The 17,428-nt window shown below is 45.0% G+C and overlaps 2 protein-coding genes across 5 annotated transcripts in view; both read left to right on the top strand.

Moving 5' to 3' along the window:
• Positions 1–14,329, top strand: part of LOC105912315 (transient receptor potential channel pyrexia-like) — a 15,776-nt gene extending 1,447 nt beyond the window's left edge. Inside the window, exons 1-22 of one of the 3 annotated variants that reach the window (XM_031579283.2) lie at positions 1–406; positions 634–1,253; positions 1,498–1,636; positions 2,448–2,587; positions 3,627–3,713; positions 4,342–4,492; positions 4,823–4,984; positions 5,207–5,316; positions 6,091–6,205; positions 6,648–6,676; positions 6,886–6,977; positions 7,395–7,509; positions 7,594–7,764; positions 8,114–8,184; positions 8,675–8,842; positions 10,179–10,297; positions 11,313–11,517; positions 12,601–12,808; positions 13,202–13,287; positions 13,647–13,798; positions 13,899–13,977; positions 14,148–14,329. The exon at positions 1–406 is cut by the window's left edge and continues 1,447 nt beyond it. In XM_031579283.2, the coding sequence (XP_031435143.1) occupies positions 1,176–1,253; positions 1,498–1,636; positions 2,448–2,587; positions 3,627–3,713; positions 4,342–4,492; positions 4,823–4,984; positions 5,207–5,316; positions 6,091–6,205; positions 6,648–6,676; positions 6,886–6,977; positions 7,395–7,509; positions 7,594–7,764; positions 8,114–8,184; positions 8,675–8,842; positions 10,179–10,297; positions 11,313–11,517; positions 12,601–12,808; positions 13,202–13,287; positions 13,647–13,798; positions 13,899–13,977; positions 14,148–14,253 (2,583 nt within the window). In that variant the 5' untranslated portion in view covers positions 1–406; positions 634–1,175 and the 3' untranslated portion in view covers positions 14,254–14,329. Of the gene's footprint in view, positions 407–588; positions 1,254–1,497; positions 1,637–2,447; positions 2,588–3,626; positions 3,714–4,341; positions 4,493–4,822; positions 4,985–5,206; positions 5,317–6,090; positions 6,206–6,647; positions 6,677–6,885; positions 6,978–7,394; positions 7,510–7,593; positions 7,765–8,113; positions 8,185–8,674; positions 8,843–10,178; positions 10,298–11,312; positions 11,518–12,600; positions 12,809–13,201; positions 13,288–13,646; positions 13,799–13,895; positions 13,978–14,147 lie in introns of those variants that run through there. The other 2 variants (XM_031579282.2, XM_031579281.1) reach the window with 2 other exon arrangements.
• A 293-nt stretch (positions 14,330–14,622) lies between these two features.
• ubr2 (ubiquitin protein ligase E3 component n-recognin 2) overlaps positions 14,623–17,428 on the top strand; it is a 38,676-nt gene continuing 35,870 nt past the window's right edge. For both annotated transcript variants that reach the window (XM_031579590.2, XM_031579589.2), the window contains exon 1: positions 14,623–14,809. In XM_031579590.2, coding sequence (XP_031435450.1) covers positions 14,729–14,809 — 81 coding nt within the window. In that variant the 5' untranslated portion in view covers positions 14,623–14,728. The remainder of the gene's footprint in view (positions 14,810–17,428) is intronic.

The raw sequence follows: 17,428 nt of genomic DNA, 5'->3' as shown, positions 1-17,428 counted from the left end.
GGCTGATGGGCTGTACCACGCCGAGATAAGTTAGGTGGAGGGTTCAGTAACAGGGTCAAGTGCTTTACTGCTCAAGTTGTTGTCCCTTTTACGGCAGTGCGTGCCTGAACTACCCAACGCAAATGTGACGCAAACGTGACGGCCGTATAAGACTGAGAGAGACGACGATGCCTGAGCGTCTTGTTGTTTTCTCTGTGTGCTTCACGTCGTCTGGTGAAGACTCTTGGTGTTTGCTTCATGTCGTCTGGTGAAGACTCTTGGTGTTTGCTTCATGTCGTCTGGTGAAGACTCTTGGTGTTTGCTTCATGTCGTCTGGTGAAGACTGTTGGTGTTTGCTTCACGTCGTCTGGTGAAGACTCTTGGTGTTAAAGACGTTGTCAGGTGAAGACTCTTGGTGTTTGAGTCGGTAAGAACCAGAGGGGTTGCTCATCGCTGTGTCTGTCTCTCTGTCTGTTTATAACTCGTTCCGCCTGCTTTGTCTTTCTTTCACTTCTCCTCCTTTTTCATCTCTTTCTCTTTCTCTCTATCTCTCTGTATCTCTCATTTCAGTTTGGTTCTCTCTGTGTCTCTTTCCATATTTCTCTCTCTCTCTCTCTCTCTCCCTCTCTCTCTCTCTCTCTCCCCCACCCTCAGGTGTCAGCAGTATTTCTATGCTAGTGGGTGTCCCTGGTTAGTTTGTTTTGCAGCCGCAGTGACTAAAGGTTAGCTCTGGTGCACATTGTAGTCTCACAATAGGCTCTGTTTCGGCTTACGGTGCAACTCAGTGCTACTGATTGTGAGGCCGGCCTGCACCGTATTAGTGGTGTCCGCTACCCCCCCTGCAGTGAGTGTATGTGGCCTCTTCCTGTGGAAACACAGCAGTGTATACAAGTGCTCAGGCTTTATGTGTTTTTGTTTTGGGTGTTGAGTGTGTAGATGAGTTGGTCTAAGTTTCATCTGATGGTGCGGCAGTGGGCTGGGTGACTGTGGCTGGGGATGCTAGTCGTCTAACTGGTGTGGATGCTAGCTGCGCTAGTGGTGTTGATGCCGGCTTGGTGACTGTGGTGACTGCTAGCTGTGTAGCAGTGTGAGAGTAGAGCGGCTAGGCTAGCCCTGCGGAGCTTTAGTTAGTGCTGCTAAGCTGCTCGTAGTTAAGGGGTCGTCGGGTGCCGAGGGGAACCTGGGAGAACCGGAGGATGAGGAGACATCGGCGCGTGAGTCCCACCGGGATGGATAACCCGGTTCTAGAGATGACTGACGGACCTCTCAGTCCGGTGAGTATGGCACTCTTTCATCTGTCTGTCACTCTTTTTAAATTATATTTTCCCTCATAATTTAACCTGCAATCATCCTTAAACCTTTGATGCAGGTACCAGTGAATGCCCTGTGGAGGATTTTTCTATAAGTTCCATAAGGCTCTGATATCTCAGATGTGAATGTGTGTGAGAAGTCATTCATCTTATGACCTATTTCTTTCTCTGTGCGAGAATGTGTGTATGTTTGTGTGTGTGACTACAGGTAGCACATCATTCTCTCAGTACGCAGGTTTCCAGGACAACGGTGTCCAGTGCGGTTCGGATGGCAGCCCAGTGGGCCTCCTACACCTGTAGCCGCTGGAAAAGAGCCGCACAGAAGTGTGTTAGGAAGAAACCCACAGGTACACACACACACTGTCTCTCTCTCACACACACACACACACACACACACTCTCTGTCTCTCTCTCTCTCACACACACACACACACACACACACACACACACACACACACACACACATGCACACACACATCTTCATGATCTTCAAGTTGAACAATTTGTAAATGCTTGTGATGGTGGAGGTGATGATATGCTGCTCTGGGGAGTTTCTCATGGTTAACTAGTGTCTGTGTGTAACTTTCCACAGGTTTGTGTTAGCAAAAGGCCTCAATGATGATAAGGGTTTAGTTGGGGTTAAAGTGTGTGGGTGTGTCTGTGTGTGTGATGGGATCACATCAGTGATGATATACGGGTTGTGTTTTGAGTGACTAGGTGTTTCATGGTGTGTAATAGTGTGTGTAACCTTCCACAGCGTCCAGTTTGGAGGAGGCATCAGTGAAGATAATGCTAAGGCTGTGTGAAAGTGTGTGTAATGTTCCACATGTCTGTGACAGGAGAATGCATTAGTGGTGAAAACGATAGGGCTGTTGTGTGTGTGTGCATGTGTGTGTGTGTGTGTGAGCATGTGTATGTGTGCGTAATGGGAGAATGTATTGGTGATGATAACCATAAGGTTGTGTTAAAGTGTGTGTGTGTGTTTCTGTATCAGGAGAATGCATCAGTGAGGATAACAATAAGGGTGTGTTAAAGTGTGTGTGTGTGTGTGTGTGTGTGTGTGTGTGTGTGTGTGTGTGTGTGTGTGTGTGTTAGGAGAATGCATCAGTGAGGATCATGATAAGGGTGTGCTAAAGTGTGTGTGTGTGTGTGGTGTCAGGAGAATGCATCGGTGAGAAGTATAAGGGCCTGGCGTGGGACGAGGACACTGTGGACGGATTGGAGCGCACACTGCGTCTCAACAAGAACCTCCTGGACCACTTCAGAGTGCTGGCGGCCAGCAACGAGGAGACAGACGAGGTGAGTGAGGAGCCCCAGGTTCTCACATGCATTTTTTTTTTTTTCATTTACAATTAAGACCCGTTTACACCTATGAACCGTGAGGGGAGCCCCACACTCACACACCTCTACGTGTATTTACTTAGAGGACACCTCTACCAAAAGCTCCTGACAGTATAGTACAGATGTGCTATAGTGCATTATTATACAGCTCTTCAGAATGTTCCAAAAAGTTCTGTTGATTTGAATAGGCCACCCCAACGTTCGCAGGTCTGTAATTTCTTTATATTCACCGCTGCAAAAAATGTATGACCGCTGTCATTGGCAACAGGTTTTGTGCTTCTAATTCACATCTTTCGTATCATTCCGCAAGTACTGTAGTCCGGTCATTTAACGTAACGGAAAATCATTGTAACTTGAATTCCGCAAATAATGAGTTGCTACGCAACACCTGAATCTTTAAAGTTCTATTTGTGTGAAGAACTATTTTTTCTTAGCGGAAATCACGAAACGGCAAAAAAATCATTAAAAAGAGGTGCTTTGGAGGAATATCTTATATCGTTTTGGCAAGTAACCGTATAATGTTGAAAAATATTTCCCTTCAGGACGAAACAAGACCTGTTCGTCCCGTCGGGATTTATTTTTCGATAATGACCGCACGACTATACATTATCCCTTACTTAGTGATCAGTGAGGGTTAGTGCGTTAGTGATCGGTGAGGGTGCCCATGGCTATGGTGCCCATGGATATGGTGTTGGTATGACCCTCTACATTATTAGACCGAAAAAGAGCGGTTCTGCTTGATGAAGCGAGGAACCATGTTGGATAGAAGAGGGCGAGAAACTTATGTAGAGGTGGGAGACGGACCAGAGTCAGAGGGAGTCAGAGATGGGCTGATGAGAACCTCACAGGATTCCTCTGGGCGTCTCACAGTCGGTTCCAATCAGAACCAAAATTCTGCTGTAAACCTGATGTCCCAGATGGTTCTACAAAGAAGTTTGTTTCCGGAGGGCTCTATCAGAAACTGTTTACATGAAGTGTGTGTCTGTGTGTTGGAAAGGTGGACCTGCCTTTCCTGAATGGAGTTCTCACAGACGGGGCTGACCCCAACACAGCGGACAAATACGGCCAGACGGTGATGCACGAGGTCAGATCACCTATCTCCATTATGGGAAATGTAGTTTAGTAGTACTGTGTTGTTGTTTTTTTAGCTATTTTTAGTGTTTCGATGAAATATGTGGTTAGTTCATGTATTGCCATAAAGTACATATATTTTCAAACCTCTAAGCAACATCCTGTCACCATATAGGTATACAGCCTAAGCATTATGGCCTTACATAATATCTGTCTATATTGACCAAAAAAAACATGTATCCATAGCCAATGTTGTGCAGTCAGGTTGCTAAAGTTGAGGTATGTAATTGTATGCACTCTAACATATGTCAGCAATGCTAGCGCAGGCATATGCGCAGGCGTGGGCGTGTACATGGACAGAACATCTCAAACCCAAGATAATCAACAGAAACGGGACTGAGATACTTGATACTTGAGTATAGAATAATGACGGAAAAAAATGAATTTGACACGATTTTAGCGGAAGGCTGCAATATAACAAAAGGTGGAAAAAGTGATGGGTCTGAATACTGAATACTGTACATTGTTTGTGTTTGTGTGTGTGTGTGTGCTTATGTGTGTCTACCCGTATGTGTGTGTGTTTGTGTGTATGCTTATGTGTGTGTATGTCTACCCGTGTGTGCGTGTCCGTGTGTGTGTAGATCTCCCGGGCGTGGAACGTGGACGTGATGCGGTTCTTCCTGGAGAGGGGTGCAGATGTGCAGAGGGCCGATGTGTTTGGGGTCACTCCCCTGCATGTAGCTGCCGCGCTCGACTACGAGGAGATGGTCCTCTACCTGCTTGATAAAAGAGGTGTGTGTGTGTGTGTGTGTGTGTGTGTGTGTGTGTCTGTGTGTGTGTGTGTGTGAGCAGTGTGTGATTTCTCTTTAGGTTTCTTAGAAAGAGAGCACTCTGAACTCCCTTTGAAAAATGGGGAACAGCTTTAGTGTTTGTAGTTTAGTGTGTATACGCAAACATTTCTTGGTGTGTGTGTGTGTGTGTGTGTGAATATGTACCTGTATGGGACATTAATGCTTGCATGTATTGAGACATATAGATCAGAGACAGAGCAACAGACATCTCTGACCCTGATGTGTGTGTGTGTGTGTGTGTGTGTGTCTGTGTGTGTGTCTCCTGGAGTAGCGGACATCAGTGCGCTCACACACAGAGACCAGCAGACTCCTCTGCACTTTGCTGCTAAGAATGACGCAGTGGGCGCGCTCAGGATCCTCCTCCAGCACGGGGCTGACATCACCGCCAGAGACTACAAACAGAGGACGCCGCTCCAGCTAGCTGCTAACCTCGGTACAACACTGGTGTGTGTGTGTGTGTGTGTGTGTGTGTGTGTGTGTGTGTGTGCGCGCGTGCATGTACAGTATATGTTTGTATCAGAGAAAGGGAAAGATAGAAAGTCTATAAACAGAGGATACCCCTACAGCTGTAAGCTAACATTGATATACCATATGTGTGTGTGTGTGTGTGTGTGTGTGTGTGTGTGTGTGTGTGTGTGTGTGTATTTTGACTCAGACCGCAGTGAGGCAGCTCGTACCCTGATTGAGCTGGGGGCTGATGCAGGAGTGCAGGACTCTGATGGCCAGCTCTGCATCACCGCCATGATTGGCAAGATGACCCCTGTGGTGAGTGCCAATCAACTGGTTGCTAGGATACGGGTCACTGAATATCAATGAGCTAAATGTATGGGATTATACCCACTGGTTTCAGTTGCCACAGCAAACAGTGGCTTGTTCATGTCCAACATGCCCTAGAGCGCAGGTCAACACATGATGTAAGGCCCAAAGGAGAGCCAATGGAAAATAATTAGCATAAATATATCTGACTGTATGTGTTGTTGTAATAGCTTATGTCTTGTTTGTATGAAAACATGTATATCATGGCCTTAAAGTAACACTATGCAACAATTTGACACTTTTTGAGGTATGGTTTTATAGGCAACTAGTTTTGGTACCATCCTGAAATTAATTTTGATGGCATATGGCCATGTGAAGGACAGATAAACACCTGTGTCTTTCCCACAAGCCATCCAGGATATGCACTTGTAGTTCTGTGTTTCCTGGCTGGAACACCTTGCAAAAACGGAAGAAAAGCTTTTACAGCATGACATTGCCAGCTATTCTGCCAAAAGACACCAGTTACTGTGTTGGCAAGCTTCTATCAGTGTCACCTGGGCTATTGGTGGTGTTTGCAAGGTTTGCATGCCTTTTAGGTAGTTAGTGTGCTAGTTTTTGAAACAGAACTCCTTATTGCTGCTTTAAGTTACGTTTTTGGTACGTTTTTCAGTATGTGTAGCTTGAAGACTAACACTATGCCTGGTGTCATATCTTTGAAGGATAAGATCTGTTTGGTACTGGTATATCAAGGCTTTAAGATGAGGTTCTGTTTGGTTCCGCTAGGCCCATCTGGCCCTGAATCAGTTCCACGTGACGGACAGAATGACCCGGCAGCAGTTCTACTACCTCCACCTGCTGGAACCAGAACCGCACTGCAAGAAGAACTCACATTCTCCAGGTACAGCAGAACACTCCCCTGCCTGCCGCTTCAACGGCATTTTAACCAAACTCTCACTAACACGCACAGACACACACACACACACACACACACACACACACACTTACTTATTACAAACAAAAAACCAAGCCAACACACGCATTTTAAACAACACAGGCATGAACAGGCTGAGCAAGTCTACATGTTTCTACTATGCAGCACAGGCCTCGTATCATGACTGCACTTACAAAGCTCTGATTGCACATCCATGTCAAGGCAGCCTAGCTTTTCTGTTCTTCTCACAAATGTTATGTTATGTTAGCCCAAATATAATGTCTAAATCATATTTTGTAATCATAACATGTTTAAATATAATGTTTCAATCATGTTTAGTAAGCATAACATGTTGAAATGTTTTATGTTTAATCATAACGTGTTTAAATATTTTGCCTGTTTGTTTCAGGAACAGTCTGTAGTGAGCCAACATCGCCGGTATGATACTTTGCTAATATGTGATAATCACAACCATTACTAATTACTACTACAGTAATTATGTTTTATGACAATCGTTTCCTAATTGGAATATGCTCTGTTGCAGTGTCATTTGGTTTGTTATTGTGTGAATAACCCTATGTCGGTTTTTCATGTGTTGATAACTGTGTGTGTGTGTGTGTGTGTGTGTGTGTGTGTGTGTGTGTCAGCTGGAGTTTATTGTGCGTCAGGGAAAGCTGGACCTCATCATGCACCCTGTGGTTCTGAAGCTCATCACTGTCAAGTGGGATCTTTATGGCAGGTGAGTACACTACAGTAGATGGGTACACTATCTCTATGGTACCTAGGTACTCTATAGTAGCTTGGTACACTATCTCTATGGTACCTGGGTTCTCTATAGTAGTTGGGTACACTATCTCTATGGTACCTGGGTTCTCTATTGTAGCTGGGTACACTATCTCTATGGTAGATGGGTACTGTACATTAGCTGGGCACTTACACAATAGGTGTTCTAGTTCACACAACAGCAACTTCAGCATATATGTCTTTACCTTAAATTCACTTTTACCTAACCTAACACAGGTACATCCAGTCATCGTGAAGCTTAGGAGTCAATACAGACACTGTCTTGTATGTGTGTGTGTGTGTGTGTGTGTGTGTGTGTGTGTGTGTGTGTGTGTGTGTGTGTGTGTGTGTGTGTGTGTGTGATTCCTGGCAGGCTGGGAGCATGGATACTCCTGGTGCTGAACTTCCTCTTCATCCTGGCCTGGACCACAGTGGCCATCTCTGTGTCGGTGGTCAGGGACAAGGGGCGGCCGTACGTGTTCCCAGAGGTGAGCTAAACAAACACACATACACATGCACACACACAAGTCTGAACACTCTGAGGATCTCACAGTGTGTGTGTGTGTGTGTAGGACTGGTGGCGTGTGTTGGTGGTGGTAATCGCTCTGCTGCTGACGGCTCAGGAGGTGTTCCGTGAGGTGCGAGAGGTGCAGGTGTCTCGCCGGAAACTCAGACGATGGCAAAGCTGGAGCATCAGACGCATCAACGAAGACCTGGCCTGCACACACCCCATGTGGCCTGAGGTATACACACACAAACAAACACACACGCATGCACGTTCACACGCAGACACACACATCCCTGTTCAAACTTGCAGTATAGTGTCCCGAGGCACTGGGTGCAAATACTCCATTCAGTAGATAACAGTTAATTAGAGGGTTTCCTGGTGTGTGTGTGTGTGTGAGAGAGAGAGAGAGAGAGAGCGATAGTGGTGTTTATTTTAAGGGGTTTGGGGGTTTTTTTCTCCTTAAGAGAGGCATTACATGAGTGATTAGATCAGGTGTGTGTTTGTGTGTTCTGTTTGTCCATGTTGTACGAGTTTGTGTGTGCCTGTGTGTGTGCTCTAAAATAGGGCTGTTTCTGTACTCACAGGAGAGGCACTACCTGGAGGAGCAGATAAGGTTCATCCGGAAAATGAAGGGCAGTTATGCTCAGGACCTTTGGTAAAAACCCTTCTCACTCCAACCCAGACATCTAAATGAGACATCTTAATGAGACATCTTAATGAGACATCTTATAGATCCTTAAAATCCCAAACCTCTTTCAGAGGCAACCACACACACCTAAACCTCTTTAAATGACTGTCAACCACACACACCTAGACCTATTTAAGAGACTGTCAACCACACACACCTAGACCTATTTAAGAGACTGTCAACCACACACACCTAGACCTATTGAAGAGTGTCAACCACACACACCTAGACCTATTTAAGAGACTGTCGACCACACACACCTAGACCACTTATGGAGACTTGTGTTATCCATACAAACCCAAACATCTTTCAGAGACTGTATCCATGGTGATTTTATCTGTATACGGTACTGTTTACTGTTACTGTTACTGTTTTTAATCATGAGAATACCTGATTAGATGATGTATTTCCCATTAGTTAATCACTGGACTCTCTCCAATTGGTTTGTGGTCTACAGGAACATATTTGATTGGCTGGTGTATGTACTGCTGATAGCAGTGCTGGGCCTCCACCTGGCAGACATCTTCCTGGTGTCAGGCTCGCTGCACATGTACAGCCTGAGACTCTTCGCTGTGGTTGTCATCTTCCTCTGGCTGCGGCTGATGAAGCACGTCAGAGCCTTCAGGTAACGTCTGATTGGCTGCAGAGCCTTCAGGAAACGTCTGATTGGATACTCAGCCTTCAGGAAACGTCTGATTGGATACTCAGCCCTGGGTGTGACCACCCACAAAGAGGCACAGGCCATTTGATGTGTACATACACACACACACACACACACACACAAAGAACTGAAGGAACTGTCAGGTACCTTTCACTCTTACTGGCTGTATTGAAGCCACATAGCTTGGGTGGATCTCCTTTAATGCACCAGGCATTCACATATACAGTTATCTTATTTATATGATACACAGTTATTAAACATACACCAAGCATTCATATATACAGTTATCTTATTTATATGATACACAGTTATTAAACATACACCAAGCATACATACAGTTATCTTATTTATATGATACACAGTTATGATAGTTACCACAGTTTGTTAGACTAAAGGCAACTCTTCCAGAAAGCTCTGCCCAGTCACCAGTGTGATTTCTAATATTACAAAATATTATTCCTAATATTATAAAACCGTCCCTGAAAGAGATATTTTTGTACCATGCTGTTTTTAAACAGCAGGAGCATGATAGGAAGATGGTTTTAATATCCATTTTAATCTGGCAGATGAACTAAACTAAACTGCCTCTTTGTTTTGTGCTTCAGTGGATGCACACAACAGTGGCTATCTACCCTAACCCTAGCCAACCAGGGTCTACTTCAAGCTTTGTCAGTAACCATGGTGATGTGTGTGTGTTTTTTTTGGGTGTGGACGGCCCCAGGCAGGCTGGTGACACCTGCACTGTGTGATAAATTACCTGCTCTCGCATGTCTCGGCCTCACCTCAGGGAGCGCTCCACAGGTGGGCTCCCGCCTCCAGCCCACCCGTTACCGTGGCAACGCCTGCTCGATGTCAGCGTTGCCATGGCAGAACAGGAAAGTGAGAGGTGCGCTGGCCATATGACCGATAACGTTAGATAAAGGCACAATAGAGCTGGAACTGGCGGGTCTGTGACTGCTAACTTGTGCTTAGGTATCGGTGGCTGAACATGAGCACAGGTTCCACTTACAGGGTGGAACACTGGCCTAGCCTGCCCATTAACAGAGGTGTATAGCATATGGCTAACAGGTCAAACTCATGGATGGACTTTCTAGGCAATAGAATTGATTGATTGATTGTTGGCTGGTTGGCTATTTACAAAGACAGATAACAGATGGCTCATAGGGGAAATGGATAGCCAGACTAACAAGGAAAAGATCAGCTGATGTATTGATTAGCTAAGTAATTAGTAATTGATTGTCCTCCATGTTTTCACAAGCATGTCCATCAGTAGTGTGTGTGTGTGTGTGTCTACTTTTAGGGTGATGGGCCCCTTCATCGTGATGCTGGGGAAGATCGTGGGTGATGTCCTGAGGTTCCTCTTCCTGTACGCAGAGATCTACATCCCCTACGCATGCTCTTTCTGGATCATATTTGGAGGTCAGATCTCAACTATATTGTAGCCTGTGTCTGTGTGAATGTGTGTGTATATGCGTGCGTGTTCACATGTGCATTTCTGTGAGTATATGTGTATATATGCATGCATTTGCATGCGTGCGTGAATGCACTCACAGCTTACATGGACAGTATGTGTGTAATGGTATAAAACATGTCATCATTTTCCTGTAGTGTAATCTATGTTTTGATGGGAGAGCCAGGCAGCACACTGTTAATCAGCAGCTTTATGTAAACAGCAGCTTTATGTAACAGCTTAAGGCGGAGGGAGGCTTTTATGTACAATGCTGTGAATGATTGGTCAGATCCTCAGATTCTTCACGTGTGGCAGGAGTGTGTGTTTACTGTAGCAGTTGGTATATGGACAGGTGGGTCTCCCTGTGTCTTTAAGCTTGAACCTGGAGGGGCAGGGTGATAACAGCTCTCTAGTCACACTTTAACTCCACACCGTCCTCCATGGAGAACTGCTGCCACCACAAGGTTCTTTCCAAAGCTTTCTTTCTGATATGATTATATACTAGAAGCAGACAAAAAGGCTATGTACAGCACAAAGGAAAGATCCAGCGTATGAGTAGTTGGTAGCGGGGAACAGACTCAGGCCCTTGGCTACACTAGTTCCTTGGCCCCGCTAGTTCCTTAGTCATGCTAGTTCCTTGGCCCTGCTAGTTCCTTAGTCATGCTAGTTCCTTAGTCATGCTAGTTCCTTGGCCCCGCAGTGGAGCTACAGTAGGAACCATGCCTGGGATTTGAACCCATGGAGTTCCATGTAACCCATGTTCAACCAGCACCAAACATAACCAGATAAGTTAATGTAATGGTACTTATACTTAATACTGTAAGGACATGGTACTTACCTTTAGTCATTTATGTCAGAGAAAGGTAGGAGGAGCAATGCTTAGGCCATTGGTTCGATACCTAGGGAGAACACATACTGATGATGATATATATTTAGGATGGAACCATCTTCTGAATGCAATGTGATTGTAAACATCTTCCCCAGGCACAGCGGCTGTGCCCAGCATGCAGACGGTGCCGAAGCTCCTCTACAGCCTGTACCGCATCACGCTGGTGGACGAGTACGAGTTTGACGCCATGGTGGCGGTGGACTCCATCATGGCCCACCTGCTGTGCGGCACCTTCCTGGCGCTGTCGGCCGTCCTGTGCGTCAACCTGATGATTGCCCTGCTCTCAGACACATTCCAGAGGTACAGGCAGCCAGAGGGGGGCGCCGATGAGTCTTAGCACACGCTGCACTTAAACACTGAGAACACCCTCTCAACACACGATGCCCTTAAACACTGAGAACACCCTCTCAACACACACTACAGATAAACACAGAACACCCTCTCAACACACGCTGCACTTAAACACTGAGGACACCTTCTCAACACACACACTACAGATAAACACTGAGAACACCCTGTCAACGTCCAATGTTCACACTGGCTCTTCTCTTCCCACATACAGTCTGTGTGCCTGTCTTAATGTTCACACTGGATCTTCACTTCCTACATATAGTCTGTAAGGCTGCCCTTATGTTCTGACTTGATAAACTACTTACAGTCCTGTTGTCCTGTCCCAGCATCTGTACCGTACACACACACACACACACACACACACACACACACACACACACACACACACACACACACTCACGCTCACACACAGCAGAGTCCTGTTGTCTTGTCCCAGCGTCTGTACCGTTCACACACACACACACACACACACACACACTCACACACAGCAGAGTCCTGTTGTGCTGTCCCAGCGTCTGTACTTGATTGGCATGCTTGGGTCCTCTGTGTGTGCACTGTTTCTCAAGCCCCTGAGTGTCCGGAGATGAGCCTTGAAGAAAAGTACCCTCGGTGGGCAGTTTTTCCACACTTCCACCCGGGCAAAACAGCGCACAGACCCTGTCCTCTGAGTGAAATGGGTCCCATTCAAGGAGAAGCTCCACTAAGGTGGATGTTTCTACAAATATGCTAACATGACAACTCAAAAGCCATATCGGTGGTTTTTGGAGTAGTCTATCCACCCTATCCACCCATGGCAACGCTGACACACACACACACATACCGGACACACACACACTCACACACAGCAGAGTCCAGTCTATCCACCCCTGAATTCTCTCTCCTCCTTCCTATGAAGAGACGTCTCCCTTCTAGGCTGTGTGCATACTAGTTTAGTCATGCATCAGTACATGTGTTAAATGTCTGTGTGTCTGTGTGTCTGTGTGTCTGTGTGTGTGTGTGTGTGTGTGTGTGTGTGTGTGTGTGTCTTTACAGGGTGTATGATAACGCATTAGCAAACGCTGTGATGCAACAGGCTGCCATCGTAGTACAGGTGGAGGAGTCCATGCCACGCCTTCGCCGTTTCTATGACAACCACTACATCCACCAGCACTGTGCACCTCTGGGGGAGTACTATGATGATGATGTCACCACTGACCGCTTCCAGTATGCTGAGATGAAGAAGATTACCTCACAGATAAAAGTGAGAAAGCAAGGGTCCATCCTATATTTCTTTCGTTTGTAAGATAAAAAAGAAAAACATGGTTAATGATTTCAAAAGCAGCGGTTGCCCCTCAGTAGAAGGGTCAAACTTCTCAAGGGTGGTGAAGGGGTACAGCTAAAGTCCTCATCCTATATGTTAGTGTGTGATGCTACTGTACGTATGGCCGCTGATCCCTGTGTGTTGCACCAAAGCGTAAAAAAACACACATTATGATCTCAGGTAGGCAAAATGATTTTCTAACAGACATAAGGCATGAGAGATTCAAGAGAAAATCACATTTCCCACCTGTTTGGCATTTCGTATAGATTACAGATGACTGACAAGTCAGATAATAGCTACATGTTCTCAATTTCATTCTGGTGTCTATTACAGGATACTCTAGATGAGTTTCTGGAGATCCAAAAAGAGTCGGATCCCTGTGAACCTGAACGACCAGATGACGAGAACATGGGTTCAGGGTGGGTGAAGTCCTCTTCTGATTTGTTTTATTGTATGGCTTTATGGTTTTGTTTTCGGTTGCTGTGAAGTTTCATTGTGCAGCCTCTTAGCTGTAACCACACACAACCATATCTGAATATAAATATGCATGACAATTTTCAGCATCTGTCAGTAGTTTATGCATTCCCAGCAACTTAAAATAGCACACTCTGACCTGTAGTCACATCTGCTCCTCCTTCTCAGACACACACACACACACACACACACACACACACACACACACACACACATACACACTCAAACCCAGAAAATCACATGCATGCAGCATTTAACTATGATCTGTCATGCAGAGTGCTGTTCTGTCGGCTGTGTTGCTCAGGTTGAGGCGGCGGTCCTGGGCTGGGAGAGAGGGAAGTCTGCGGCTCGCCCAGCGGCAGCACAGTGTGGAGATGAGCACCCTCAGAACAGACGTCAAGGAGCTGCAGTCACTCCTGCTCCAGCTTGTCCAGTCCCAGCCAGCCCCTAAACCCTGTAGGTCAAAACAAATAAAATAGTCCTCTTTTTCCATGGCAAAACAAAGGTTTGTAACACGATGTGGTCTGTGAAAATGATCTTTTGTGTGTTTTAGCAGGTGGGGACACTAGGTTGAATCCACTTCATGGCCTCAGCGAGGAAGCAGAGGTGGAAGCAACTGTACTGGAAGAGAACAGGTACAGTTCTCTATCCCTTTTGAGTCGAATGGTTACCGCTTAAAGCCTTTGAATAATCTGTGCCTTTATTTGAAAGAGCAGAGCACCTCTCTCTGCCATAGGTCTGGCCAACATAACGAGTTTTGATGGGGTACTGACCTGAGATGTGCTTCATCTGTCACTGATTGCAGATTGCCAGAATCTCAGACAGATGAGCTACAGCAACTGACCTCAGAGTGTGCCGAGAGAGACAGAGAGTCTAGTCCTGGACCCATGTACAAGGAGCAAGCCTTCTAAAAGCCTTACATACACACACACACACACACACACACACACACACACACATACATAAATACACACACTCACACATACATAAATACACACACTCACACTCACACACACACACACACACACACACACACACACATACATACATACAAAAATACACAAAAACGAACAATAACTGCACGCAATAAGCTGTGTAAATTATGCTGTGTTTTGTTCAATGCAATGTTATATCAGTGTTATATTGTGAATGAGGCTACACTGTTTACTTAATAAAACATGATGATAAATATACACTTGCTTGACTTTTTTGATGTGTAAAATTCGGATTAAGTCTAAGCCATGAAAAGCCCGTTCCGTGACTTGCCCAATTCCAACAGGAGATCACGTTTTCCATTAGTCAGCTGAAAAGTTGGCCCACTTGTTTGAGAGTTGGGCAACCGGCTGATTTCCGCTTCCTTCGCTTACGCTGGCCAGTGGAGTGAAGATGGCGGCGGCAGCGGATCGCGAAGTACCGTCCGCTCTGTGTAGCGAATTTCTGAATTTCTCAGCCAAGGACACAGCAGCGGTAAGCGACAGTGTTAAATATAAAGACAATATGGTTTGGTCTATGTTATCTGGAAAACAATTCACTTCAGCCCCCACCCAACGTTGTGAAATGTCTTTCTTTTTCCACGGCTTGTTTTTCTCAACTGCACTATGCATAACTAACGTTACCCACTGAGCTGTCGCTGCGACCTAGCCAGTTAGCTTGCTAGCGTTTCACATTAGCGAGCTCTATCTGTCTTCGGGATTTGACAATGGTTCCCTGCCGTTTATATTGCAGTGTTTTAAAAGCAAAGTCGTCTGAGAATTAAGGGAACATAGTCTCTAAAATGAAGAATGAATTGTGTCCTTCATTAGCATTTGAGCTACATCAACAACGGGGATGCTCGATATTAAGCTAACATTAGCTAAACAACAACGTTCATAATTTTAGCAGATATGGCTAGCTAGCTAGCTTTACTGAAAATGCCAGCTCGTTCGCTTAAAACAGTTTGCATTGAGGACCCTCGATGGATTTTGTCAATAAAATAAGTCAACAGCAAACAACTGGCAGAGGTTGACAAGTATGACATGCATGCTTTAAGGTTATATATATATTAGGTCGTGTCCACCGGTATATTTTTGGTAGTCACCTTTTAAAAAGGATTGCCTGTTGTCTAGTTTTAAAGCTGCGGTATCTTTCTATCGATGTTCTTTAAGTCTATCGGGTATTTTTTAACTATTCAGAATGTAACGATTCTTCAATAAGCAGATCAGGAGGTAACGTACCGCTTGGATGCTTGCAAGCTACCTGGTTAATTAGATGGGTAACGTAAATTCAGAATCCAACAACTGGCTAACTTACCATTATTTACTAGTTTACGCTGCTTTTGTAATAGTTGTATGACAGCTTACTGATGGCAACTAGGCACTTTTTTTTTTACCTCAGCTATGTTTGGGCAGCAAAGTTGAGCCATTCAACCGCTCCATTTCCTGAATTGCTATGCCCTCAGCATGTACGTAATTTTAATTTCAGGATAACCGCTTTAGTGTCCAGAACTGGAATGTCATGTGTGTTAATATAAATGAAGAATGTAACGTTAGGCAGCATATAAAGGCATTTTGGTATTGTGAGCTACCGTTATTATGTATGCCGACAACAGTCGTCAGGTACTGAGTTACCATATCGTTTGGCTGTTTGTCCTGGGAGAAATTATCGCCAGGCAGCAACAATAGACTGGTCCTTCTGTTGGTCTCGAACCTTTGTAACCGAGCTATAAACGCCTCATGACTATGTAACCTTTTCTGATGTTGTAAAGTTTCAGGATGACATTTTAATGAACTTTTCTTGGAAGCGATTGGAAGCTATGTGTGCCGCGTCGCTGACATACACCCAGTAATGTAACAGTTGGTCGTACTTGATGTACTCTCCTGGAAAATCCAGGTCAGTGGGTCGCAGAGACGGAAGACTAGCCGGCCAGGTTCTTTTTGCCGTACACGCGGAAGTGTTACATGCACGGGTCTTATGCAACATCTTAGCCTATGAAATGTGACACTGCATATTTGTTTTCTCAATTTGAACACTTTTCCGGTTGACAAGAATAGGATCGAGGGGTACGAAGCTTCTGTGGAAATAAGCCATACCAAGCAATGTTCGCTCAGGTGATTTATGGTTATCAGGCTTAATGTTAGATGTATTTGTTTAGGTTATTTATGGTTACGAGGCATGTAAGTGAGGTAAGGGCAGGGAAGGGAGAGCAGGTTTCCACTCTTAGAGATTACGGGGGTTATTTGGCCTGGCGACGACCTGCCATAGGGCTGTTGTTGTGGTGATCGCGTTCCCTCGTCTCAGCAGTGGCTGGTATGTTGCCAAGAATGTGAAGAATAGGTGACATCTTTTGTTATTTCTCACAGGTATTCGTAGTCCCGCCTCCCTTTTTAATGTGCTCGTGTGTTCTATTGGTCCGGAGGCTTTATCTGTGGTGTAGTGGAGTGCAGACTGTGTTTACAATGGAATTAATAATTCATACATTGAAAATAGAATTAATAATGAATGTTAAAAAATTAACTTGAAATGTCTCCTCAATAAAGACCCCATAACATCAATGATCCATGTCTTTGGAGGAGATGCACTTGTGTGTATGAAAGTGGTGATTTTGGATGAACTGTTATGACTGATGTGTTCGTGTTGTGCTTATGTTGTAGGAATGTGATACGAATCAATAAATAATATAATAAAGCCAAGAGGCTGTGGAAGTCTGATAAAGTCTTGTCTTGTCAGATATGATGTTAAAACCGTATATTGAAAGGCCACCTCTGACGCACACAACATGTGCAAAACACGTTTTTTTTTTAAGATAACCGCATTCCTGATGACTCGCAGTGACATTTAATCAGACACACCCTCACACAAGTGGGCATTCACGTTACGAGAGGTATCAATGTTTTCACCTAAACCCTTCACATTCATTTCACCAAAATCAACAAGTAATTTAATCAGACTGCAGTAGGTGTGTGTGTGTGTGTGTGTGTGTGTGTGTGTGTGTGTGTGTGTGTGTGTGTGTGTGTGTGTGTGTGTGTGTGTGTGTTGTGTGTGGACGTGGACCAAAGAGTAGGGATAGTCACAGGCATCAGTTCTTACTGAACACATGTAAACAGACAT

Source organism: Clupea harengus, chromosome 13, assembly GCF_900700415.2.
Source record: "Clupea harengus chromosome 13, Ch_v2.0.2, whole genome shotgun sequence".
Lineage (NCBI taxonomy): Eukaryota > Metazoa > Chordata > Actinopteri > Clupeiformes > Clupeidae > Clupea > Clupea harengus.
Note: the sequence above shows the minus strand (reverse complement) of the source record. Positions and strands in the feature narration are given on the sequence as shown.